The sequence below is a fragment of the Betta splendens genome, chromosome 5 (assembly GCF_900634795.4).
Source record: "Betta splendens chromosome 5, fBetSpl5.4, whole genome shotgun sequence".
NCBI classification, from domain to species: Eukaryota; Metazoa; Chordata; class Actinopteri; order Anabantiformes; family Osphronemidae; genus Betta; species Betta splendens.
In genome coordinates, this window is record NC_040885.2 from 14,752,614 (window position 1) to 14,780,469 (window position 27,856).

The window sequence follows — 27,856 nt, forward strand, 5'->3', positions numbered from 1 at the left end:
AGAAACGGCCTGACACCGTTCACGTTTTTAATTAAACTCAGCTACAGACCAACTCCCTGAGTCACTGTCTTCTGTAAATAGGGCAGCAGATGCCTTCAGGTTAGATGTGCTGTGGGTTTACAGCAAGTGGCAACTGTGGGGATGAATGAATAATCCTCCTCCATATTAAATACCACCCTGGTGCCTTTGAGCAACAGCGCTCTGTGATGACGCCGGGCAGCTCCACTGACTAATGTTTGTCACTGACCTTCACTGTTTGGTGCCCTCTCTGTGAATCCAGTCCTCTGGCCTTTGGAGCAGCCATGGTCTTGTCTGTTGTATGTTTCTTCTTTGGTGTTACATCACTTCCTGTTTCCTGTTGCGTGGACACTTCGCCACCTAATAAAGGCAGCGGACTCTAAGGCTCTTCTCTATTCAACATTCAAATTCAAATCTCATTAAAAAGCATGTCAAATGGATCTTTTTGTCCGAGCTGCTCTGAACTACTTTGTGAACCAACAGCGTCGATGTGACGTCAGCGGGTCGCTGAGACTCCACCCACTCCACACGACCGCGTGGTCACCGCTGCAGGTCGCTGGCTTCCCGCATGCGATGACACAGAAACGGAGGCCGTGACACAGAAGGAGCCCGCGGAGCCCGTGGCTCAGTGGGTTAGTGTTCCAGCACTGGGCCTCGGCACCACACGATGTGACGCGAGGCTACGCGGGCGGCGGCGCTCGGGCACGCGCACGGCCTCCTTGCATATTCATGTGCTGAGGAAAAAAAGGGTTTTGTTGCTCTGAGAAACTAGTGGAAGTCAGCAGTTAAATGTTTAATGGTCACTGCTCTGCTGAACTTGAAGAAGCCGAGGAGGAGACGAGGTGGAGGTTTCTCCGGGGGAATGACACAAATAGCATCTGCATCCTTTGTTCATTACTGTTTATAAATGGGTCCATCAAGCACACACATTTGTGTATCGCTGCAAACTGTCTCAAGCTTTGTGTGGATTTGAATCGTTCGTTGTGTCCAGTGCTTGTCTGTGTGTGTGCAGATGCATAGGGTCCTCCCAGCAGCGGGGGGGGGGGGGGGGGTCACTGGGACCTGTGGTGATATTTTAAGGGCCGTCGGCAGCTGCCTCAGCTTTGCGTCGGATCGGAGAGGAGTGCCCTCTAATTGCCAGGCCGCAGCAGCTGCACAGGGGTCAGGGTTCGAAGCCACGTCTTTAATTTGGGGTCCGTCTGAGGGCGTCGATCACGGAGCTGAGGGAAGCTTGAGGTGAAGTGAGACGCAGCTCCCTGCACCCTGGGGTCCATGCATGCACTGACTTCTGACTGTACGCAGCCATATTTTGCAGTTTTTACTGTATGTTAGATGGAGAACGGGGTCAGGTTTCACACACACACACACACACACACACACACACACACACACACACACACACACACACACACACACACACTCTCCTCATCAGGCTTTCCCAGCCCTGCTCCTCCTCAGGGGCAGTAGCGAATGTCTCATCTCATCCCATCATCACGCTGCTCCTCCTGCTCCTTCTCCTCCTTCTCCTCCTCCTGCTCCTCCTGTTCATATTCAGGGCACTGCCTCCTCCCGCTCCTTCCTCACACTCACCTCGAATTAAAAGTTAACGCAATTATTGCAAACGGTTCCCCGCACTCTGTGCTGATGCAACACATGAGGTGTGTTAGTAATGTGCTCAAACCTGCATGAACTAATGAGCGCCTCAGCTGCCCTCCATGGCACCACGCTATAAATACAGCACATAATAATAGTTGGACTGTTTGGGAAATGCAGCTGTGCCTTAAACCCGCGCTCTCGACTGCACTGCAAAGATCAGTTTAAGCAGATCTGTTCACGGCTCAAACTGAGGCCTGTACGGAGCCGAGCAGCTGCCAACAGTAGCTTTGTGACTCCAGCATCCTCCTGTGAAAGTGTGGGATGGGGTCCAGCCTTACTGGGATAACTGGTTTAGACTGGTAACTCCTCACTTTTCCATCAACATTATTTTTCTCGCTGTCGAAAAAAAAAAGAAAATAAATTACATTTCAGATAAAATATACTTGAACACAGATTTTAGCTTCATTTTGACCCATGTCTTGGTTCGAGTCAGTAGCATTTAAATCTTAAACCTAACTCAATACAAGTCTTTAAGAGAAACACGTGGATTTCCATCTTTTCATCTTCCCACTAAGCTGTTCTAATTTAGCAGCCGTCATTTGCTCGCACTGGATTCTGCAGTGAAAGGCTCCAACCCTGAGCCCAGTCGCGTCTCCTGCTCAGCTGTGGAGGAATCCCTGTGACCACAACGAGCGGCTGCTGTGACATTTCAGCTGTGACTGAGTATCGGCGTTCATCCCGCGGCGGCTCAGCGACGTGTTGTGCGCTCGGGTTTTGACTGGAGGCGACGGCGTCACCGAGCACAATGGCCTGGACGAGTGTGTAGGAGGAAAGTGGACCGATAAGGAAAATAGCATGAAGTGTGAGGAGGCAGGAGAAGATGAGGCGGGGGACAGGTCAGGGCTTAAGAGCAGGAAAAAGATGAGCTGAAGGTGAAAAGGCGACAGAGTGTGAAACCTGCTTTAAAACTCACTAATGTCTTCTTTGACCTTTGACCTCTATTAAATATTAACTATACAATATGGCAGAAGGTTGGTCAGGCAGCTGAGTCGCATCAACACTAAATGTGGCTGTTTAATAATAAACCACAGATTGAACATCTTGTTCACCCACTGGTCTGAAACCCGGGAACGACCACGTCCCGTTTCTTTTCCTCTCAGAGGAAATTCGCTGAAGCAGAGCCATTTTTCCTGCACGCGTGACAATGAGGACTTTAGATGCTGTGGGCCACCCGTCGCAGGGAGCGGAACGCGGCTGCAGACAGAACTGGGACCGTGTTTAGCGAGTCCGTCCCCTGAGGCTCAGTGAGAAGGATGAGAGGAAAGCGCAAACGTGTTTGTTCCTCGCGCTTTTTCCGCCCCGGCTGCAAATAACACATCGCATGCGACCGATCGGCGGCAGGAAATTGAAATTGTATGGATAAATTCACTGGTGCTGAGCTGATGGGACATTCAGAGGAAGGTTAGAGGTCACAGCTGGAGCACTAATCAATATAAATATGTTCTATCACCCAGTACCTGCAAAACATGACGTGAAATAGCAATATAAAATTATTGAGCATAATAACTTACGTTGGCCTCAAAACACATGTAAAACAACAAAGAAGCAGAAAAAACACCAGCACGTCAACATTTGCAACGGAAAATCCAATATGTTACGTCGTTTTCTTTCTGCTCAGATTTCTGTGGTCAAGAGGTTGTAAGGCTCTAGGTGATGATGCTAATGCTCACTGAGTATCTTACACCAAACCAGAGGAAAATCTTCCTCTTCAACCTTTATCCTCTTCAAGTTTGATAGAACATTTCTGTCATCATCATCATCATCATCATCATCATCATCATCATCATCATCATCATCATCATCATCATCAGCATCATCAGCATCATCATCAGCATCATCTGCTTACTGGGTCCATGTGCAGCCTGAAGCTCCAGCCTGGAGAACGCATTAGCTGCAGTGGTGTTCGCCTACACGACTCTCCACGTGAAAAATCTGCTCTGGCACCGAAACAGACGTGGAGGGAAACGTGGGGAGACAGCGGGGCCAGGCTGGTTAGTTGGGTTTGGAGAGAAATATTCAAATCGCCAGGTAGCGGAGGATCAACGCAGGAGCAAATGTCAATCCCAAAACCATGGCATGTGAAAAAAACAATACATCTGTTTCTCCAAATACCTAAATGTTGAGTGCGAGGATGCAGCTTTAAGTGCGTGTGGGTGTTAGCCAGAGCTGGAGACTTTGCTTTAATCTGGATTAATGATGACGAAGCGCAGATTGGCCCTCGGTTTATGATTTAATGAAAGCGGGGAAGAGGCAGAACCCCCCGGGGGCAGAGTGTGCGTATGACAGAAATGCAGGGAGAGGGGCAATAAACAGGGCGAAGGAGGCGCAGAGTCGGTGCCTGGACGTGTCCACCGGCGTTTGAAATGGGGAACGCGAGAGCGGCGCCCTGCAGAGACGAGAGCGGCCGGGGCTCCGACATTCTCTGCCGTCACCAAAAGCCACGCTTTCGCTCTTAAGAGGATGGTGAAGTCTAAGCAGCCGTCAGCAGGAGACGCCGGTCGCATCAGAGGAGGAGGAGGAGGAGGTGGAGGAGTCTCCCTCCCTCCGGAAGCCAGCTCCTGTGATGATGATGATGATGATGATGATCCAGGAGGAGCTGTGAAAAATAACTATTACTGACTTTTTTCTGCTTCTTATTTTGTTTAGTCTATAAAGTGATGAGACCTTTGAATATTATTAGATTTATGATGTGCCCAGAGTCATAAACCTATTATTATAATGCACTTGTGGCCCTTGTGGTTTGATGCACTCAGACTACTGAATAATGATTGACCCTGTTTAAGCAAAACGAATCCTCCGACTGCTCCACTCCTGTAAATCCCACCGCACATGCAGCATCGCTGCTGGTGACTTCGCCCCCCGTGAAGATTCCACCGGCAGGACTCAGCGGGGGGGCCGAGAGCCGACATCCGCGGAACAACGGCGCTGCTCGGATCCACTGGAGACGCGGCAGACGGGACGCGGATCAAAGCGGGGAGACGTTCCCTCTGCGTGGGCTTCACCTGTCGGAGTGAAATCCCTGCACTGACAGAACGCAGCCTGATTTTGGGATGAGAGAAGATAGAATCACAGTCAAACCCCGTCCAGTGATTACTGCATGTTGTATCTTTTATGTTTGATTCAAGCTTTCTAACCAGTCAAAAAGCTGCTTTTCCATTATTGGGCTTTGCAGTGTCCTGTAGAAACGTGATAATGGCGCTGCAGAGCTCAGCGGGCGGCAGAAGAGCATCGCCGGGTGGATAAAGTGTGACCCGTGAACGCATCATCAGCCTGAGAATAATGCGCTGAGCTCTGATAACTAAGTGCGACCTTTACTTTGCAGCATTAACTCCGTTCTGAACGCCGTGGCCCCTTCACCTCATTACGCGCCGCGGGTTAATGACGCTTAATGCGGCGCCGCTTCGCGTGTGAAGTTCCTCTTTTGCTGCATGTAGCAGCACAAGGCAGCGCGAGACTTATGGTGGACGATAAGCGCGGCGCCGCAAAGCGGCCAGATGTTAAATCCCAAATAATTCGCCCTAGATTCAAGTCTCGCTGCCAAATCTGGCTCTGCTTCGCGGCTTTAAGACGCAGCCTGTCATTTCCAGAGTGCGGGCGTTTGTGCGCGGCTCCGCCGGACCGCAGCGTGCGTGTCTGTGTGAGAGCGCGGGTGGACGGCTCGTGTTTCCTGTGGGAACTTCTTGCAGGAAAGCCGCGCTGAGTGACGGATCTGGACCCTGGGTCACGAAAAGTGAAACGCGAGCACATTCCCGAGGGTCAAGGTGGAGCCGCGTGGCCGCGCAGCTGGGGGGTCATTGGAGCAGAGGGCGAAGCAGGCGCATGCGCAGACACCGGCGCATCGGTGAACATCACGTTAGTCGTGTTATCGCTGCCGAACCACGACGCGGTCCCGTGTTTGTGTTCAGCCCTGGCGCGCGCAGTCTGACCTGTGAAGCTCGACACCCGTGCTCCGCGTGCCCCAGATACGTGGTGGGAGCGACGCTGTGAGAGAGCGACAGCTGACGAATGGGGAGCGGAGGAGGAGGAGGGGGGGGTGAGACAGTCAGTCCACTGCTGGGGTCCCGGGGGAAACTGAGCCAGAGGAAAAGGGACTACGGCTGCAGCTGTTGTTGCACACACACACACACACACACACACACACACACACACACACACACACACACACACACACACACACACACACACACACACACATTCTTATTCCTATTATTCTTCTTATAATAATTTACTTTTCTAAAAATTCAGAATGCAAATCTTCTCTCAAACGCCTTATATTTCTGTTATTTCTCACCAACCGTCAGATGAAGGTTTTCTTTCTATCAGTTACACATCAGTCATTTTAGGATGCAGCCGTTTCCAGGACGTCTCTCTCTTTTCTAGGTCCGCGGGGACAGAACTGACTGTGTATCTGCTAGAAAGCATCAGAGGCTGCGTTCAACGCCGGGCTGCAGAGTTCACGGCGCCCTTGTTTTATTTATTGAGGAGCCTGATGGAGTTGCGCTACAGATTTAGAATCATTTTAGCCACAGCCAGCGAGTGACCTGCTTCACCCTCAGTGAACCAGCAACAGCACTTAACAGGAGAGAGGCCCAGACACGGATCCTGTTCAGTCTCACACACTCAGCCTTCAGTGAGTCTGCCGTTTATTCAGCATTTCACCACGCGGCGGTTTATTGGTTTAAATGACGAGCAGATCTCACACCTCAGCTGTTGTGCAGATCAGCCGCACAAGTTGCTCCGTGATTCTGATCTAGGACCTTTATCGTAATGCGATTAGTCTGATTGTATCATCTGCAGGAAAAAGACAGAAGCCAACAGTTTCTGAAAGCAGATTTAATTTACAAAGAGTCGGTGACAGTTTGAAAGTGCACGACACAGAATCACTACTGGAGGTTCGCAGAACCCTGATGAAAAATATCAACAACAGTGCTGAAAATGACACCTTGACATCTGTAGATAGGAAGAAACAGCTGTTACATGCACACACACGTACTGTAGTGTGTGACCGGACATCTCAGGCTGCCTCAGCGTGTCTGCATTGACCTGAATGCTGAGACGCCACCATATGGATCCACTGGGCCTCGGGCCTAATCCCCGCGGGGCTAAGTGGATCAGATATCACAATTAAAACAGAGTGAAATGAGCGTTATTATCGTCTTAATAAGTTAGAGCATCAGATTGTCTTTGCATAACTGTGGTCCTGTGTGTTTTATCAGCACAGGCAGTGCTCTACGCAATCCTGAGGGAGTCCTGGTGCTGATATGAGCGTGAGAAGAATCCATGCATTGCTTTTAATTACTACGAAATGCTGTTTGGGTGCCTCGTTCGTTTCGGTTTAGGTCCGGTGGCACCGGACAAGAATTTACTTGTCATGATGTTAAACGATCTAAACATGACAGTACTGAAAACCATGCGATGGGACATTACAGGAAGTGTCTGTTATTGCTGCAGCTGTGACCATGGCAAATATGTACAATGCTCTGTACATTTAACCCCCCCCCATTGCCTAAACTCGTGTGCCCTCCCTTGTATATGCAGCACGGAGCGCCATGGTCCCATTGGGTTCAGGATCATCCGACCACTCGCTGTCTGCCTCAAGCCTGCGGGAACAGGCTTTACATAACGTCCGGGTACCAGATGGCAGTCGGTCGGTACCAGGGGTTGGCTGCCTCTCTGCTAACAGCCCCCGAGGACTGACGCCTGCCGTGCAGAGAGACTCTGTTTGAAACCTAAGTCTGAAAAGGCAGCGTGTCACAGCATTCCCTCCCTGAGCTCGGCGAACGAGAGGCCGGTTCAGTTAAACCTGAGCTTCCAACGCGCCGGCACCGCGTTGGGAGCGGAGCTGGGCGTTCAGTGGCAGTGCGTTGAGTAACAGCTGTACGTTCATTCATGCAAAGGGGTGAGATGCACGCGAGGTGTCCCGTACCGAAGTGTGTCGATGGTGACATTCTGAGAATTTCAGCGTACCGACTTTTGATGCACTTGCACATACATACAAACATACAAACACCCCAGAAGAAAAGTGAAAGAGTAAAAAACTTGCATGATACAAAAACCTTTAAAAAGTCGCTCACTGAGATTCTTAGATACAGTTTAGCTTTTGTTGCCCTGAGAACCTCTCAGTTGCTGGAGAACGGCGACGCTCGGCCGCGAGGTTCTTTAGTTCGGTTTGTTCTTGGACCCAGTCGTTTGTTGGCTGCAGCACCCGTCCCTCCTTCCGTCTGAGCGCCCGTCACACCCACACAGCTGTGTTGTAGTCAAACAACGGCTGCATTCTCTCCAGTCCGGCCTCGGCCTGCCTCCTGTCCAACCGGATCCCCGCGAACGGCTGCTGGTGGAAGTGGGCGAGGTGCCGGCGGTGCTGCTGCTCCAGCTCGGCTAAGTGCGGACACCGCCCTTTGCCCTGCGGCCCGTTGGCCCAGAACGGCAGGTAGAAGCTGCCTTTCGGGCCTTTGGGGACTACCTTCTTGGGCCTTTTGAAGAGGTCGCCCTCCGGCAGCTCGGGGGCCATCCAGCCCGGCCTCTCCTTGAGCAGCTTGTCCCTGTCGGGCCGCACGCTGCGCAGGAACTTCTTGAAGATGTTGGTGGTGAGGGAGAACCTCCTGCAGATCTCCTGCGAGCGGCTGAGCCGCAGGGGGTGGGCCGGCGAGTCCGGCCGCTCCGCGCCCCCGCTGGCCGCCCGCTCTCCCCTCCCCTTCCTCCTCTCCTCCACCCCCGCCTCCTCCCTCTCCACCTCGGGCAGGTCCAGCCAGTTGCCCACCAGGTCGGCGAAGACGTTGTCGCCCAGCACCAGCGGCTGGCGGTTGCGACTGCGGCTCATGAGCGAGGACGTCCAGTCGCCGGCGTCGTCGGCGCTGTCCTGGGAGTAGTCGCTGTCTAGCGAGGGGCCCTCTCTGGAAAGGCTGTAGAGGATGCCGGGCAGGTCCACCGCCCGGGAGTGGCCGGGAGCCGGCGCGTGGGGGTACGGCTCTGGGGGAGGGTTTCCCACCACCGGCCCGTAGAAGTCCACCTGGGGGGTGGTGTACCCCGACCACCTCCTGGGCACAGACTGGAGGTCGTTCTCGCTCCGCGCTGTTCTTGGGCTCCTTTCACTTGTCTCACTCTCGCTGTCCAGACTGGACGAGGAGGACGACGAGGAGCCCAGGCTGCTTCTGTCTCGGGATGGACTGCGGTCGCCTTGGCCGACGCTGTTCCTGCTGTCCACAGACTGCCTCGGACTTGGCGTCGGACTTGGTTCGGGCTCCATGAGCGTGCTCGGACTCAAACCGCAGGACGTGCGATCCTTCGCCGGACCGGAAGCTGCCGCAGCAGGACGTGGGATCCCTCGATTTATCGGCCGGCGGGAAATATCGAGGTTCTCTAGCGCTGTCTGGACCTGAAGGAGCTTGAGTTCCTGAAGGGCTCCCATCATTGAATTCATCTGAGCGTGGAGGCCATCTCCGGCTTCTTTCATGGACACCTGCGTGTGGGCGGAGAGGAAAAGCAAAGAGACGATGATGAGACTGCGAACGTTAGACTTTTATCGCTCAGCAATTCAATCACTTGACTTCTCAGCCTCTTGCAGAACCCATCTCATCCATCAAACACTGACTTCCTCACTGCCCACCCCCTCATGCTCATTTATCTCGGCACCAGCACAAATCCGATTACGCACAGTCATCTGAGAGCGCCAGAAGCTTTCAATTCACATATTAATTAATAAAAACACAGGAAGTGACCTGATTTGCTCTCAGACAGTGACACTCTTTGCTCCTCTCGTACATGTTGGGATGCACACCTTGTCTAATCGTGGCCCATGTGACCTAGTTTTGGATGGCGGTCCCATATGGCCTGTGTGAGACCGTCAGAGCCACGACAGCTGTAAAACAGACGAGCTGCTGTTTCTGTCCCGGCTTTAATCCACTCTCCATTTTTCTTCTTGCTTCCTTCCATTTACCTTAATCCATATTCGCTCTCTCCTCCGGACTCTTTGTCTTCCCTCTGTGCACACTCGGCTTTTATCCTCTCTTCCTGCTCTCATCTGTCTAAGTGGGAGCCATGTGATCGTACCAACCAAGCTGTGCTGAAGGCACGAAGCCCAGCGGCAGCCTCTCGTCCTGACCTGTATTGTGACTTGCAGGCCTGCACGACTTCTGCTACACGCACACGTTGCTTCTAAAGGAAGTAACTGACAGACGAGAAAACCTGCCAAATCCCTCCTCCTATTTCTTTTTACCTTTATGGGAATATGACACAAAGTATGTCAGGAATTTGAAGAAACGCGCTACAGTTCGTGGGAAAATGTTGGTGGGAAACCTACAAAGCTCACCTACAGCAGACTGAACTTTATTCTGCATATACCATAAACCAATGGGTTGAACCACAACACAGAATTAATAGCTACCATAAAAAAATAAATACAGTTTGACTGAAACAATAAAACCCCTCCAATTAACAGCAGCTGCTTCTGTTTCTAACCCTCAGCAATGAAACTCACACCTTACCTTTAATAACCTCAGAGCAGGAGGTATGGATGTCCCCGTGTGTCTCCCTTGTTGTTAGTCTGCACGTCTAGCAGCCTGTCACTGTCTCTCACCTTTCTGCCTGGCCCTATATCCGTGTCCGATGGAAGGCCACCGCTGGGCCTAACGGCCAATCAGAGCTGCCCGTCTAGACTCTAATCCCCTAATGGCGGGGGGAGCGGGGTTACTCGGGCAGGGATGGACTGACAATGAGTGGGGGGGGTGTAGTGACAGAAAGCGAGGCGGTGGTGAGAGTCAGCCGGGTGGTTGAGGAAGGAGGGGAGGAAGGGGGAGGAGAGGGGAGGAGGGATCCCTCGCCATATGTTTAGACGCCGAAGCGAAAACTGTTGATAGATTCAATTATGGATGACAACATAAGAACATATGACGAGGGGGGGGGGGGGGGGGGGGTAAGGCTGTGATACTGGGGGGTACAGTCACTGTCCTAAAAGCACCGTGAGAAGAAGATGGAGACGCAGAGCGTGGGTCATATGAGAACACGAGCAAATGCTGGTAATAAAAGTACATTGTTATTTTTCTGCCTTAGTGAAATCCATCGACTAGACGTTCTCGTTGCCCAGAAGGAAAACATTTAAAAACATTTTCTTTGGCTACAATGAGGGATTTGGTGGAAATTTGTTATAACTGTTGCAAATGTTGTTGGAGTAAAAAGTGATTTTTAACCTAACGACTCCAAGGAGACTTTACTCTCCAGCTTTCCTTCCTAATCAGTTACCAGTGAAACGCTGGTGAGGTTGCGTTGCTCGGCGCTGACATATGGCTGAGTAGGTGCGCAGGGCGTGAATACGCTCCAGGATCAGATAATGAGCCTATCGGTGCAAAAGCTGGAAACAAAAGCCCGAGCTCGAATCGAAGACAGGTATAATTAGCCGAGTCGGCTGCGCCTTGTCTTCTGCCTTCCACATATGGCCGACTCCATTAGCTGTAATTGCCCGTGTCCTGACGGAGCCCAAGAAGGTGCACGTAAGTACGATTTACTTCCCTCCACATCAAAGGTCAAAAACATGTAAAGATGAGATCATTTGTGTTGGGCTTCAGGCGCCTCCAGAAAAGCGCGTGCGGATCCACTGGCTCTGATCTGACACTTCAATCTGGGCCATTTAAATACATTACATCTGCTTTTGATATATTATCTGCTGCGTGGATTATTCTAACGCCATCTGAAAGGCAGCACTAGCAAAACAAATACGCGCTAATGTAACACTGGCACACAACTTTTGCATTATCCTGAAAACGAAGACGCTCCCTCTGGTTATTTAAACCCTTGGTTGAGTTTGGTTGTTTGTTGGTATTTCTATTTTAGGGCGACATTAATAATTCATTGTTCCCCAGGCAGCCAGCGGCGGAAAAAGCAGTCCGCTGAACCTCATTACTCCACCTTTGTCACGCCAGCGAAATGCAGCCGCTGTCACATCAGCTCGGAACTTTGCGGCTCAATCCGCCGTCTGCTCGCGCTCCTGAAAGTGACTTCGGGATGACGTCTGCTCGGACACAGACGCCCGTCGTCCTCTCAGCCGAAGACGCGGGCTTCACGAGGCCTACGGTCCGCGAGCACCTCGAGGTCCCCACCAGAACCCAGAACACGCAGGCGAGGCGGGCGCCTGCCTTGTTTAATTTAACAAGAGGAGCGGGACGCGGCCGAGGCTGCGGGGAAACGCTGTGTTGCTCACAAACAGTGGCGCCATTAACCCAGTCGACTGAAGTTTAGTTAAATCGTTCTTTTGAACCAAAGCCTCCGACTATTTCATCAAGCGTGCAGTCCTATAAAAAGATCATTATAAAAAAAAGCAAGAGTGAATAGAGTTTGAGACAGTCCAGACGCTCCCTCCTTCCCCACCCGCATCCTCTTCTTCCTCTTCTTCTTCTTCTGCCAGTCGAGCGGACATAATTGCCAATTAAGGGCCTAGTGCTTCAAAGTTTAAGAACAATGGCTGGCAGCCTTTTAAATAACGCCGAGCGGAGGCTTATTAAAAAGCCATTTTCATTTAAACAAAAGAACAAGCGAGTGATTATTTTATCTTCTCACATTAAGAACCGTCCACGTTGAGGCGTCGCCCAGAAACCGCTCGATATGCACGTGAGCAAATTAAATACCAGCGGTATAAATAAATCAATGCTAAGTGATTAACTGCAGGGGGAAAAATAAAGTCCCTGTGCAAATACACCCAGCTCGTATTGACCAGTGTCCTTTGAGCGTACATGCCTGTGCATGCATGATGTGTTCGCTGACCAACAAATAAAATAAGAAAAAACAAACCTGCTCTATTCCGGCTACAGAATGCAGCCATTCACTGTTGTTTGTTTGTTATTGGCTTGAGGGGAGGAAACAGCGAGGCCAAGGTTATCAGACGCTAGAGGTCTTCCTGTTTAGATGGAGCCGGCCAGCAGCTCCACCCTCCTCCACCTCCACCCCTAATTAAAAAATGAATAGCCGGCTGTGAGGGTCAAGGACAGGAATGGGTCTCTGTCCCGGGGACACAGTGATCTCTGTGAACGAGCTGTGGGACACGACGCCGGCGACCCCGGGGTCACGATGGAGAGGGCAATAAAGCGGCACGGCGCTCACCAAAAGAAACAAATTACTGTTCACACGGCCATGAATGCCTCCGTGGTGTCTGAGCTGAATGTCGTCAGTCACGCGTGCGAGGGAAACAAGCAACAGCAACGCTTTCAGCCAATGAGAATGGAGACACACAGCTAATCCATAATGATCGGCCATTAGGAAACAGTGAGGACATTTGTCCTGGCTCAGATCATCAAATGCTCCACAAGAACTCAGTCAAGTCCAGAGACGTCATTCTGTCCTGAAATTAAAGCCTTCAGTGGTTCCTCCTTCAAACAGTGACACAAATATCTGCAAAGCTTGACAGATAAAACCAAAACTCTGGGAGGATTAAATGGGACTGAAGGCTTCAATCTGTCTCTATCACCAGATTCCCACCAGATTCAGTGCTTTGTCATTGTGTCGGTTCACTCTCACCGGTGTCTGTTTCCAGCTGCGGCAGACAGATGTTTTCTCTAATTAATTTCTGCTAAGACGACCCTCTCCAAAGGACAGTTAACGGCCGGATTTAGCACATAATCGTCGCTCCAAGTGTTTGCCGATGTGTGATAACGCGCGGTAACGCCTCCTAATATTCTGTGAGCTGCATCAGGGGGAATCAAGGACCAGGCTTCAGGTCCAACCACTGAACAATGCATCCGAAATAAATCCTCTCTGACATCATGAGCGGCCGATTCACTTTCCGTCGCGGCCTCGCGTTCGCCGGCGTTGGATTCCAGGACGACGGTCCGTTTGAAAGTGGCCTCGGGCGCGAACGGGTCGAGAAACCAGCTTCAGCTGCTGGGAGTTCAGAGGCGCCGATTAATGCCGAGGCGGCGTCTGAGGAGACGCTAGACAGGTGCGAAGCCAACGTGATGAGTCACATCCGCGTCAGGCTTCGGATCATTACTCCACTCGTTTGCATGACTCTTTGTGCGTCTGCTTTATGAATAGTGAGTCACGGTGTTTACATGTGTCTCGGTGTTGCTGTTGTATCCTGTGGATTACTGCCTTCTGAATGAAGGAATGGAAGCAGACTGGATGCTGGATGCGGTCGGCCGAGCTCGTCGGGTCAAAGGTCAAATGTTCCAGCCTGACCTCACGCCACCCCACCCAGACTACCCCCCCCCCTTCACGCGGCCTTCACACTTTCATGCGACACGTCTTTTTATAGAGTTCTCCTCCCGCCCTGAAGGCTGCATAATGTAAACAAACCTTACCTTTACTTCACTGACGTGAAATCCGTTTTTCTGCCCGACTGCTCTCTGAAAACACAAAACCCGACTGGTTCACAGCAGAGCAGGGGAAGATAATCAGAGCTGATCACAGCACATGGGCTCCAACGTGAAGCTGGTTTAGTTTTGTGTCATTTCTTCTACATGTGTTTACAACAAATCACTCTGAAAACACCAAAAGCACACAACTTCAGTTATTTGACTCCAGACATGGCTGCCTGGATGATGCGCGGTGCTCTTTGATGGCGCATCAGTCGCCGGAGCGTGAGCACAAGTGGAGTGAGGAGCCACTTAACCGGGCCTCTGAGCTGCTCGCCGGTTGTTTGGATGTTTGTGATCTGTGTCTTGCAAATGGAGCGGGTTTGGATGGGACTCAGCGGCAACCTTGGCACCAGCGCCCCTCGTTTTCTTTAGGACAGATTGCATCCCACATGGTCGGGGGGGGGGGGGGGGGCGCTTTCCTCGATACGGCCACTAAAACGCAACATGTCCTCCCGGCGTCATCTCATCGCTTCAAGGACTTGTGTCTAATTTGGAGCCGCAGATGAAGAAGTCACGGAGCAGCTCGCGTTGCAAAACACGCGGCCACGTGAGGCTTTTCTGTGGGCCAGTGGCAGGATAGACAGAAAAAAAAGAGTCTGCATCTGCTTTGAAGAGGATTCCAAGTGAAATCGGTGCCAGTTAAGGCTCCTTTGAAACGAGTGAGGCTGCAACTTACATGTTTCAAAGAAGGGGGGGGGGAAAGGCGTCTAAATTTAATACCATCAAACTAATTCATGCATTAGAGGAGGGATGTGAACACATTAAATAAGAGAGACTGACAGATTAATTTAGGGCATAATGATGTGATGAAGCCGCCCGGGACTCTGACTCCCACTTTGACTCACTGGCTGTAAAAGCAGCAGTCTGTGCATGATTAATACAAACTACAGACGCAAATATTCTGCCGATCTGTTTGTCCGCTCTCAACTGTCCCACTTAGGAGAAGAAGAGGACCGTCTTGAACTCGTTAAGCCTTCGACATCTGCCTCGCACGCTTGGACGGTGTAGGCGGATGTGTACATGCCTCTGGTGCGCTCACAGCTGTGAACCCGCACAGATTATTGTGATTTAAACGCACACATAACACGCACGTCCGACTGCAGCTACAAAAACCAACACATGACAGCAAGAGGTCCGCGAGGACAGAGAGGAGGAACTAGAATAAACGGGTTTATGTTACAATTAGAAATCGCCCCAATTAACATAATATAAATGTTCCATATATAAAATGGGCAATAATACGGTGGAGTGGCGGTCGTAATGACAGACGTGGGGACCACGGCACATACCAGTTCTTGCTTCAGTCGCCTCAGACACGCGTCCATGTTCTTGCATTCTGGTTTGGAGCGCTCTTGTTCCATCGTCGCTTTCAAACAGAGGAATCTCAGATGCAGCGTCTCGCCCGTCGCCGCTCGAACATGATTCAAAAGGCTCTTCTGCAGCTCAGGGTTCCCTTTCGGGGTTTTCTCTCTCCTTTTTTTTAATCACGCTCTCGTGCACAAGCAGGAAACAACGTCAACAAAATAAAAAATCCTGCCGAGGAATGTGCGCTCGGCTCGTAATGACGCGAGCCCGGTAATAAATGAATAAGAAACACTCCTGATGACGAAAACGTGTTTACTCCAAGTAGTGACTACGAGTCCTTCTAGCGGCTGCGCCGAGACGCTCGCTGCGCGCGCCTCCGTCTGCGTGTGCGCCGTTTCCCCCTCTCTCGCTGCTATTTTCCCATTCAAGAGAAGCGCTTACGTTGCTCCTCCGACTTCCGCCAATGAGCGAGTCTCTCGGGGCGGACGGGATCTCATTCAAGCGAGCGGAGCACGGCGCAGCATCAGTTCTTTCATGGAAGTTACAACGTCTGGGAACGTGGAGGTGAGGGATCATAAAGTGGAACATATTCACGGTAACACACGCCGACAGCAGCTTGTGTTGTTACCAGCACGTGAAGGAGGATGTGGATGAAAGAGGGCACGTGAGGAGCCGCAGGGACAGTTTCCTGGTCAGAGAGGAAACACCTGAGCCTCAGGCTTTTGTTGCTGACCTGGATGTAATACTTTAATAACAAGGGAAGGAAGCGGCCGAGCAGCATGAGCAGCCTTGGACATCTGACATTTACGAAAGGTTGCAGCTCTGTCTGTACTGTATATGTGAAAGGGGGCACATGTGAGGTCTAGTTTGCCTTAAAAGTTCGCCACCATATTCACGGTGAAACGCAAAACACTGGCTGATGTATAGATGTCTTTATCAGCACAAACATATAGTCCGCGGAGGAGATCAGATCCAGCAGAATAACAATAAGGGAGTGAGAATAACAGGATCACGGCACCACATGTGTGATAGAATCAGCATTTCCTTCTGTCCGTTCACTCGCTTTCTCTGAGCCTCCTCATCTGGAAGCTTTAATATCACAGACGATGCTGGTGATTTCTCCCAGATGGACGGCGCGAAGGAGGAGGAGGTAGATCAATCCAACAACAGCAAGGGGGACAGGGAGAGGAGTAAATCATCTCGCTGTAGGAGGAGGTGACCCCTGAGAGGGAGGAGCCGCTTCAACCTGCGGGTCGGATACTGTATGCGCACACACAGTCGCCTGCTTGTTCATCAGGTTTGTACCTTTGAATCGGTTCTTCTGGAGGAAGGATCGTGGAGCCGCTCTGGGCACCAACCAGAATACAGCAACATTTGAAAAACTCCAATGACAGCGATGGAGCTGTTACCTGTCACATCAAGTCCCTCCCATATTAGTTGTGTGTGTGTGCGTGCGTGTGTGTGCGTGTGTGTGTGTGTGTGCGTGCGTCTGTGTGTGTGTGTGTGTGTTGCTACAACAAATAGATCCCACGGCACGTTTCAACCTGCTGTGCACGACTGTGCATCTTATTCAGGACGGCGACACGTGCATCTATTTAACGTTCGTCGGGCTTCTTCACGATTCGAAGCGGTTTGAGCCCAAACGTGACCCCGACCTGCAGCTGCTTCTTTGTACGTGTGTGTGTGTGTGTGTGTGCTTCCTCCCAGCTGCCAGTGTGAAGACACGCTGGATAAGGAAGTGTCTCCTCAGATTACTCAGCACTGAAGCAACCGCCTGGATATACATCACTGCAGACCACAACAAGCCTTTATCCGACTCACTGAGTTGTGACACGTTGAAGCTCAGGTGACATCATTATTCCCAAAACAGAGCCACTCCCAGAGATTCCAGAGCCGGAGTGAGACAACAGAAGAGATTAAATCTGAGCTGTGAAGCTGAAATGTGCTGCAGCTCAGGGTTAGCGTTTACTGTTGGGCCTGGTGACCAAAAATATCCCTTGGTATTAATACATCAAGACAGTTGCTTTGGCAACAGGTGACACTGGTCCCAGTACAGGAGAAGGCTGGAAACCCGGAGTTCCCACATATGAAGCCCATTAATGTAAACTGGAAAGTCTTCAAACTGTAAATAAATGATACAGCTAGTCTATTGACAGGCTCACATATGTGACAGTAGCTGTCTGGTAGTGGGGGGAGGGGGGGCTATCATCATAACATATGGTTCATATGAGCCATATGGAATAAGGCCCCTTTGAGTTGAGTTGATTTGTTGATTTACTACTCAGTAACAAGCTGTGTGTGGAGCGCAACACTAGGACCTGGGCACGTGTGGGGTCCATGTGTCATCCCACAGGTGTGTGAGGGGTTGTATGTGTGTGTCAACCCTGTGATACACTGACGACTGCTTGGGGTTTCACCCCGCCTCCCACCTGGTGATGGCTGGGCTGCTCCAGCAGCCTGTGACCCTTACATCACAAGTCAAACACAATAAATTCCTTAAGATGTGACATCTACTATCAAAGCTACAGTGATTGATGATGTTCTTTTACATACATTATTACGTTACATTAATATAGAGGAGTGACTCTATAGGAGACAAATCAAACAACGTTTGGCTCTGAGTGGGAGGGAAGAACAGGTGTCAGTATTTCATCAAGACCACTTTAAATTTGGCTTAAACTTATTAACACAAAGCAAGAAAGGGTCAAAAAATATGTTGATGTAAAGAAATTGTGTTGTTAGTTTTGATGCACCGACATGAAATCATATTTTTTTTATTTCCCTCATTTATTCCTAAATAGAATAATGTCAGCATATTAGAAATTGTTATATTAACTGTGTGGACAAGCTTTAACAGTTATAATTTTACCTTCTGGAAGTGGTAGAACACGCACCTGTAACATTTAGCTGAGTGAACACCGCCATCTAACGGTCAATGCATGTTATTGCATTAGCTTCTGTACTGTGAGAAAGCAGGTGTTGGTGGCGGTTCACAAACTGAACCTCAGTCTTGGCTTTTGCTGAAGGATTCAGAAACTTGATTGATCCCAGCAGTGTTGGAAATTCTCCCCTATGGGGAAATTCACCCATCCCCATGGGGGAGCAGTGTGCTGCCACATGTGGGATCACATGTCTTGCTCAAGGACACACCTGGTGCCAGAGGTAAGGTTTGAGCCAAGGACCTTCTGCTTCCCAAACCGGCAGTCATAGTATAGAGGTAAAGTACTGTATAGAATCAAGGGTCATGGTATAGTATAATTCCTGCAAAACATTCACAATCAATTAAGCTGGTTCAGCATAAGCTACAGTATCTTATCCTTATTAGTTCCTTATCATTTTTTACCTTTGTGTAGACGATGGGGAGAATCTACCACAAAATGATGCAAGTTCACAAAAGGTTTTGGAATTTGAAGTTGTGTTTGTTTTTCGGTGTGTTTTAAATTGTTTTACATCCCAATTATACATTCACACATACCTTCAGTGGGACTCAACCCTATGACTTTACTTTATTGTAGTTTGTTTTGATGTCTGTTTCCACTGGACCAACTTCAGCGCTGGGAAGTAAGCAAAGAAAGAATAAGATAAAGATAAATAAATACTCCAAACTGCTGTCTGCCCGCAGTTGTTTGATATACAGATGGAAAAATGTAGATATTTGTGCAGATATTTCAGTTCATAGTCACACAGTTCACACTTGACGACTGTGGCAGATTTTAATTTTTACCTGACACGTCATAGGCGTCGTAACAAATAAACTGACAGAATACTGTAAACACTGCAAACAGACAGAAAAGCTCCATTTTCAAAAAGATAATTAAAAAACAACACAAACAGCGATGCCAAGACTTTTTTGTTACAAAAGTGACTTTCACAATGCTTCTAGATTCAGGTCCATTGTCAGATAACAACAAATAATCATCATAGTGCTTTTTCTAAGAAACTGGTCAAAGCATGGAGATGAAAAGTGTTCAGCTGAGTTTGGATGCCGCTCATCATTTTCAGCAAGTAACAAAAAACAGATCTAAAGGGATTGTAATTTGTTGTATAGCAGCATAGAAAGTACTACAGCTTCATTGTTCACAGAAGATGGCAAAGTGATCCTGGTGGCACAGCTTGGTTTTCAATCATGACAAGACACAGAAATGCAACAAAATATACCGATACAGGGAAAAAAACCTTCCATGACTCAGAAAAGACAAAGTTAAAGTAGAGATCTCACTTTAGTAAAATAACAGGGAAAAGACAAACACAGTTTGATACAAATAACCACAAAACACTTGGGAAGTACTAAGCTGCTAAACAGCAGGAATCAGACCAGGGCTCAGTTCAGAACATACTTTTGTGTCCACATCGGTCAATTCAAGATTCCTTATTGAATATTTTCATTATTTAACTTTATTCACCTCATACTGACAACAGTGCCAACACAAACTTTCTCCATTTCCTGTAATTTAATCACATCACGTCTGAATCTTCTGCCGCAGCTCAGGAGCCGTTACGATTTAACAAATCCACTCAAAAAACATACAGTTGAAGCAGATGGTTTTATATAAATGCAAAATGGTGTAAAGTTCTGGAAATGTGGGCTCTGAGTCTTAACACATTTGTGCTTTTGTCCATTCAATATTCTTTGAATGTAAGTTAAAAGTTATAAAATCCATTTAAAAACTTGCTGTCAGAGGCTCTTTGTTTATACGAGAAGTTCAGAATTATTTCAAAAGGATGAAAAAAAAGTGGCAAAACATAAACAGTTAGTTAAACGTCCAAGGTGGAGGTCGCCAGATGTTTGACAGACACAACTGTGTCATAGGGTACTTCGATTTTCTGACTGAAAAAAAATTTTTAAATCCTTTGAAAGATTCCAGGTCAGAAGAACAACAGTGTTTAGACGCCTTCAAATGTTGTCACATTTACACATTTTGCTATTTAAAACCAAAACTGAATTATCTCCACTTTTGCTAAGGTTAACGTTTGTACTCTAGTGATTTGAACAGATTTCAACAGCATCTATTGTTGTGCTCCTTGTTTTTCATTTGTCGAGTCGAGTGTCTTCAAATAAAACTCGTGTCTTTACATATCTGTCGACAGTAGGAGTTGAGATCCGCTGTCTGAAGGCTGTTTTTCCGTGTGTCGGGCTCCAGTCGGAAACGTTACCGTAATAAACACATATAAAACCATACACAACGAGCGACCTTTTAGTGATGTGATAGCAGCAGCAATGGGTAACGTGGGTTTTTCACCATCAGACTTTGTTTTTTCTCAAAATACTTAAGACGACACGTAACATAAACAAGACCAACTCAGTTCAAGTAACCACAGTCGATACCGTCGTCCAAACAACAAACCCGTTTCGCTATTTCGCTGTGAATTCACCCGAAGTCTACCGTGAATTTGCAGCACGTTCACAGCATCTGCTGCTGTATGAATATGCTAATTGCGTCGTCCTTATTTTGCCAACAGTGCTTGCTGTAAAACACCTGTGCCGCTCTTAGAATCTATTAGAAACGCAGCACCTCTGTCCGTATCTACAGTACATACACGACATGACGAGGGTGAATCTCCCTTCACATAAATACAGTTTTCTACCACACAATGTTCCACATGATCTTGGTCAGTGGCCACTCCGGACCGAGTGCCCGTCCTGGTGACCAGGCGACACCGGACACGGCGCGTCGCTCATCCTCTCCTCCCCTCGTCGTCCCCGTGCTGAGTCTCATCCGTCAGCTGAAGAGTCACAGAGCAGAGACTTTGACGATGTTGGTGCCAGCGGAGCTCATTGTGGTCTGGATGCTCGGGGCCGCAGGGTGACCGGGAGGCGGAGGGGGCCTCCGCTGCAGGGGCCCGTGGAGGCCGTCCCCATCGGGGGTCAGAGCAGGGGGTGATGGGAGGCTGATGATAGCCGTGGTGATGCGACCACCTTTGCAGTTGATCCTTTCGTCGGTTCTTAGGTTGAGGTTAGAACGACTAGGAGAGGCACAAAATAGACAGGATCTAAAATAAAGAACTGGTAACATGTATCTGACCAGACTGTATATAATACGTTCATACATATCACCAGACTGCCCTCAATGAAGGTTATTCTTCAAATCTCCCTTACATTCCTATAATGCTGTCAATCACAAACTTGGTTCCACCGGCTCCCTCTAGTGGTTCGCATGTGAATTACACTTACAACTTTGTGTAGTTAAAGGAAATTGCTATAATCCTTTATTTTTTATGGTAACTCCAGCGTGTGTCCTTAGATTCATTTACACTGAAAAGGATGGGGAGCAATTCGCAATAGAGGGAGCTTTTAAACAGGCGTGTGACACACAATGGAAACCAGCAGAACGGGCAGATTCTGCCATTGTTTACTTCTAGGGAACTGTATAACGTCACAGCATCAGAAGTGTAAATAATTGAGGGCTCACGGTTGATAGGGCTCATCTTTTTATGACACACAACATACAGCACGTTTGCGCTAATGACCACAGACGCACATAACACTAGCTCATCCTATTAGATGCGGCCATTAGCCGCCTGCTCTTACTCTGAAGACACGTTTTATGTTAAAATCTGAGTTGCAGCCTCCATTAAAAGCTTTTATTGAGTGCTCATCTTTCCCGAGCTGGCGCTGTGAAAAACACACGCGAGAGGTTCTGAATGCTTGAAAGCTGCAACCCGCGTTTCAAAACCTTGACACGGGAAAGAGAGAAATCGCCACTTTGTAATGGGACTAAACAGAAAAACCCACGTTTTGCAACGTCGCTACCTGGCTGCGTGTGGCGCCGGGTCAACGCACTGTATGTGGATGGCGCTGAGCTCCTGCAGGGGGCCGTGGCGCGGCGGGGGGCCGCTCCTCTTGAGCCCGCGGCCGCAGCACGTGCCCGCGGCGCTGCCGCGGCTGGACGCGGACGGGCTGCGCGACGCGTAGGTCCGCAGGGCCGCCTCCAAGCAGTTCTGCTCGTACACCTGCTCGTCCACGAACTCGTGCGCCTGTGCGGAGGACACGGGGAGAAGGGGGTGAACAGGACTTCCATGAACGCGTGCGTGCGCGTGCGTGGGAGACGCGTGCACTCACGGTGGTTCTCTCCAGACAGTGCAGCAGGTGGTGGTGTTGGCTCTCTAACAAAGACGCGGACTTCACCAGCTTCTGCTCGTCCTCCTCCGTGCCCTGGGTGGAGGCAGGCATGTGGTGAGTGCTGCCGGACGTTGACGGTGCGAGCGACGGAAGACGCTCATTAACACGTGTCCGTAAATGGACTTTGTGTCGGTGACGTAATGCCTCGGCCGCGCTTTGTTTACCTCGTTTTACGCTCCGTCTTCACGCTCGTCGCTTTCGTCCTCATCTCCATTATAAGCAGGTCGCTAACAAGTCTTGCCGTTGGCCCTCAAATAATTTACTAGCCAATTAGTTACATAATGGAGCACATTTCTGCTGGGTGCGAATTGATCCCTCAGCCTGGGGCCCGCCTTGGCAAGTGCTTTGTGTATAATTTATTTCCTCTATTGTGCATCCTTTGTATCGTTAGCGTGGTTATTGCCCTTGGTTGTGTAAGCATGCTGCAGAAGAACCCTCCCTCACAATTTACCCAGCTAATAACATAAATTCTCAAACTCTTGTTGCCAGCTCTCTACTTAATTATCCAAGCAGATACCGCTGAGCTTTACTCGACGCTCCAGGCAGGTGAACAGATATTGATTCACAAAGCTGTGGAAAGAGCGGAAACCAGCGCAGCTGAGCTACAGAGAAACTTCGGGACAAATGTTAGTGAGCGTTTCTCCAAATGAGACCCGGTTTAAGGCTCGGGCTCCACAAACGGCTTAGTCTCAAAGTAATCACAATTTTCTAAATGACACGAAAAAACTGAAAACAAATTAATTCTCCACCCACGCTGCACATTGTTTCTCAAAGGGATCGGGTAGGAGGCGATCAAGCCCAAGGACTCTTCATTCAGATTCCAGACACATGAACAATACAGCAACGTAGGCACGAGAACAGAACGCCTTCTGATGTCTCAGTGTGTGGATTTACCCTCTGGCACCGCCAGAATCAAAGAAATAGCGTAGCGAGAATCTTAGACTCGCCTCGAGGTTCAAAGTGCTTTACATGGAAGCAAAGGAGCAGACTTGCTGCGGTCGATGTGGAATGAACTGACCATAATAACTTAATTATAGGCCGCAGTTTGTCTTAACTCGTTATTTAACAGAGAGGACTGATGGTGGGAAAATAACTGTCCTTAAAACAAAAAACGAATACACGATACAATCTGTCCTGACACAGTCGTCTTTAGTTTAAAGTGTGAACAAAGTATCAACATATTAACCTTTAGCTGCAACATGTTCGCGTGCGCACCTGACTGAAGTGGAAGTTTATAGCGCAGTGAATGAGGGGCAGTGGCTCCTGGTTGATCCTGGTTGATCAGAAACTCCCCAACCACTGGAACGCGCCCTGTCACCGCACGACACATGCGTAGGAGTGAGCGCACGAAGTGACAGTCTCCACAACGCGTTAGCGAAGAAATCACCGGAGGCGTTCACTTCCTTTTTAAAAGACTGGGGAATCAATTCTTCATTTATCGTTATTACCCCAAAACAGATTTTGGAGAATGTGTTGTTTCAGGGGATTTTTTTTCAAAAACCACGCGCTTCATACTGTAAGTAGACAATAAACTACTTTGATCTGTTTGCTGTCATTTTCTATTTTCTTTTTCTCACAGGAGCCTGATGTGCACGTGAACTCGTGCACTCGTGCACTCGTGCAGTGTCTCAGAGCGCACTTTCCAAGACGTCCTGCCACTCAGGTGTAGAGCATCGCGTAGATGCGACCCCGTGGGGGGAGAGGCTGTCGGGGCAGCGCAAATCCACCGCAGACGCGTCTAGTCAATAACCCACCCGCTGGGATCATGGGCCTCGTGCTTTTAACGAGCCGGTGGGGCACGAAGCAAGCCTCTGATCCGGCCGCGCGCCGCGAAGGGAACCCGTCATTTCGGCCGCGCGGAGCCTCCGACGGACTGACAATTTGACGCGCCACGACCGTGGCAGCCTCATCACAGACGCGCAGAGGGACGGGGTCGCGCGGCGCCCGCCGATGGCATTTATATGATAATTCCAAATCACTCGCAGACACCCGTGAGCTTTCACACTGGACTCGATTAGATCCAAATGGATTTTGGTAACCGTCTCCGTGGAGGGGACTGTGTCACTGAAGGCATGAGCGATGGACTGAATCAGGAGGATATAGGCAATTTGCTTATTCATTACCAAACACATTTTGCCTCGGTGGTGACAAGTTTAAGAAATAGATGAGTAAAAGTGGAGGGGAGCCCAGCGGGGGGCCGTGAGTGGACTTAAACAGAGCAGCATATTATTAGCATGTATAAAACTTTGTTGTGTTTAATGAGAAAGCTGCTGCTGACTGATCTGTAAAAGGACAAGTAGCCCGTCCTGTGATCCGCAAAAACCCCTGGTGAAACACAAGAGCCCTCTTTATTATTGGTTTCACATTCTGTCAGGAGGCGACGCTGCACACGGAGCCGCGAGGAGCGGGGTCATTAGGCCGACGTGGGCCGTGGAGCGGATCAGAACCAGCGCGAGCCCGAAATCCACAGCGCTTCAGAGAACGGGGGGATTCATTCGTCATGACGTCACCACCACGAGCAGCGGCACAGCGACGATCTCACCTGCTCTGTGACACCCACGCAGAGGTTTATTGCCCCCCCCCCCCCCCCCCCCCCCCCCCCTCCACCTGTGGCCCGTTTACACAACGACGGTAATGATCGTAATGAACGTTCTCTTGTGCAGCCTCCGCGCCTCTTTTAAAGCGTCCTCTGGTTAATCGCGGCAGCCATTTTCATTTTGCGCGCGTGCATGTACTGCAGATGCGGAGTCACTGCCCGATCTCCCGTCTGCTCGGCTCTCACGCCACCGTCACCGCGCGCCACCTCCTCCGGCTGTCCCGTGGTCCGAGGGCCGCGGCTCGTTCTCACCGTCAGCTCCAGCAGCTCGTTGAGCAGCCCGTTGCGTTTGCTCTGCAGGAAGGCGTTGGCGCTGCCGGACTTGGCGACTCTTATCCGGGCCAGTCTGGCTTTCTGGTGGGCGGGAGGAAGAAGAGGTCACAGCGTCAGACAAGGTGGGCGGACAGGCACAAAACATGACTAACACCTTATTTAATGGTGAGAAACTCATCGGCCCTGTAGTAATTTCCACAGATGCTTCAATTCTTCTATACGGCATTATACTCATTTCTGTCCATCATAAACATAAAGGAAAGACCCTGATGCTGCTTTCATGGATATAACAGCATTCACATGATGATAGACCTGGTTTCAGGGATCTTACTGTTTAAAGTGGGGGCTGTGCTAATGGAGCGATATCCCCTGATGCCACTTGCATTCCAGTGAATTCAGGTGAGAGGCTGCATTTTTCTGACAGTTTAATAAGTGAATAGTTGTCTATGAGAAACTCATCAGATGTGAAAGGAACCTGAATATTTACAGATTCCTGACAGCCAAACAAAAGATGAATGAGTCATTTTAGTTTAACGCTTAGAAACTGGCAGCTCAAATGAGTTTGTCTAATAATGTCGTCGAAGCACAGACCAGAAGAAAGAAAGAAAGTAAAACTAAAATGGGTGCATTTTATTACTGCTACCTCTTCCTCAACCACCACCATGGTAATATGCTAAACCGCTGTTTACTTTTTGATTTTGCAGTGTTGCCCGTGGGGGAAACCAGCGAACTCACACTAATGAGGATCCAAACCAAGAAAGAAAAACGTTTCAGGAACTCGCAGGACCCCTCGGTCTAAAACCTTGGAAACGGATCCTTTCACTGCGGGGAAATGGTGCAGATTCCACCCAAACCACAAATGAACACACCAACACCACACGCCATCCAAACACATCAGCGCGTGCCTGTCGCTAGTAGATGCTAACTGCATTAGTGCTAATTCTGCTGTGAACTGAGCTGAGTATAAACACTTTCTACCTTTAAGCTTTGTTGCAAACACTGGTACGTTGAAATGAACCTTAAAAATTGATACAGAACAGAAAACAGAGGCGTGCAGGAAATGAGAGGAACTGCAGAGGCTCCTTTCTGCCTCCGTTCTCCCGGCGTGTGAATTTCAGAAACAGGAGACAGACAGAGCAATATCTGCATCCAGACGTGGATCAAGCCTAATGGAATTAGTCCGAATGCTTCAGAACGATACCTGGAGGTGTGGGCGACGCTGGGAGGGAGCTGTAATAATAATGAGCGTGTGTCACATACAGTATGAAGTGAAGTGTGAGTTTGAAGGGTAAAAAACAAAAAAAACGAGCTGTTGTCGTCTTCCTTCTCCACAGCTTCGGTGACAGAGCGAATGGGTTTGGTGGTAAAACGCTTCTTATTGATCAAAAGCCTCAATTTGACACAAGGAAGTGGGAAAATGAAAGACTAAGCAGCTCTGATCCGTCTGTGAGCGTGAGACAGACACAGCTGATGCTCCGCTCTCCACTTTTTGATGCTCTACTGAGTCCGATGGATTGTCTGGACTCGAATCTGATGAGAATCCAGTCTTTTCAGAGTCCAGCGGCACCGATCAAGTTCCAAATCAGACAAAGCATTGATGGGTTTTAAATGAAGCTGGTTGATAAGGCCATCACACAATGATCCATGTCACGCGTGGTGACTGGTTATTACTGTTCTACTTTTAGCTTAAAGGGACATTTTCCCATAAAGGTGCAGGAAACCAGGATTAAATAAATAAACATCACCAGACTTACAGTATCTAAGGCGATGAAGAGAGCTGGTGAGAGGCTCGGCTCCAGAGCTGATCGTCACTGGCAACGTGACAAATGTCAGCAGGGTTTGAATGAACTGGACTTACTTCTGGATGGGAGCCTGCTTTCACGTTTGGCTCTAAACACTCGGGCGGTTTGTTGGATTTGGCCTGAGTGCCGTTTGTTGACTCGTGTCTTCTCCTGATGCGTAATCACTGTCATTCACGCTGTCAAATACTGCTCTCAGAGCTACAGTTTATCTTATTAGCTCAATGGATCACACCTTGATTCTGGCAGTAATACAAGTAAAAATGCATTGATTGACATTTGTATTCATTATCAGTTTTGCGATTAGTTAAAACATTTCTGAAGTGAGTTTTGGAGAAAGTGCAACACGTAGAATCAGATCAGCACAATGATCTGCTTTTAAACTTTCATTTATTTTAAGTGATGTGTGATGTTGTGAATGAATGCTGACACCACAGCACAGGCAGAACAGCAGATACTGGATCATATGTTAAAACCTTTCCAGCCTTGGAGTTACGGAACTAATTTGTCGAAGTAAAAGCCTCCTAAATACTGTAATGTCTTTGAGCCTAATTACTAAACGTGAGGCCTGTTCTCCGACGGCGCTAAAGGGCATCATCTGCCTCGGCTGAAAGCCTGATGATGAGGATGACGATGATGATGGATGCTCATTCTCGTCCGCCCGCCTCCACCTGTCGCCTGGACTGAGCAAATCGAACCGATGCACCTGAACATTACCACCCACAGTCCAACAGACAACAGCCCAGGA

The 27,856-nt window shown here is 49.3% G+C and overlaps 2 protein-coding genes and 1 long non-coding RNA gene across 6 annotated transcripts in view; 1 reads left to right on the forward strand and 2 right to left on the reverse strand.

Annotated features, from left to right (window-relative positions):
* Nucleotides 1–6,492: 6,492 nt before the first annotated feature.
* inka2 (inka box actin regulator 2) lies at nt 6,493–15,753 on the reverse strand. 2 transcript variants are annotated; one of them, XM_029151485.3, is made up of 2 exons: nt 15,305–15,753; nt 6,493–9,133 (listed from the first exon to the last, which is right to left on the reverse strand). In XM_029151485.3, the coding sequence occupies exons 1-2, from the start codon at nt 15,374–15,376 to the stop codon at nt 7,907–7,909; spliced, it is 1,299 nt and encodes a 432-aa protein (XP_029007318.1). In that variant the 5' UTR covers nt 15,377–15,753; the 3' UTR covers nt 6,493–7,906. The 2 variants fall into 2 exon arrangements, with proteins under 2 accessions (XP_029007318.1, XP_029007319.1); XM_029151486.2 differs by lacking the exon at nt 15,305–15,753 and adding an exon at nt 13,959–14,422.
* Nucleotides 15,754–19,014: 3,261 nt separating this feature from the next.
* The window catches only part of LOC114855700 (potassium voltage-gated channel subfamily D member 3-like), a 43,389-nt gene continuing 34,547 nt past the window's right edge, over nt 19,015–27,856 (reverse strand). Inside the window, exons 4-7 of one of the 3 annotated variants that reach the window (XM_029151070.3) lie at nt 25,289–25,390; nt 22,381–22,473; nt 22,072–22,295; nt 19,015–21,284 (exon numbers count right to left, since the gene is read on the reverse strand). In XM_029151070.3, coding sequence (XP_029006903.1) covers nt 21,053–21,284; nt 22,072–22,295; nt 22,381–22,473; nt 25,289–25,390 — 651 coding nt within the window. In that variant the 3' untranslated portion in view covers nt 19,015–21,052. Of the gene's footprint in view, nt 21,285–22,053; nt 22,296–22,380; nt 22,474–25,288; nt 25,391–27,856 lie in introns of all 3 variants that reach the window. The other 2 variants (XM_029151071.2, XM_055509027.1) reach the window with 2 other exon arrangements.
* Nucleotides 22,362–27,829, forward strand: LOC114855701 (uncharacterized). The gene is made up of 3 exons (XR_003785965.2): nt 22,362–22,494; nt 25,337–25,431; nt 26,014–27,829. It is a non-coding gene; the product is annotated as an uncharacterized LOC114855701 (long non-coding RNA).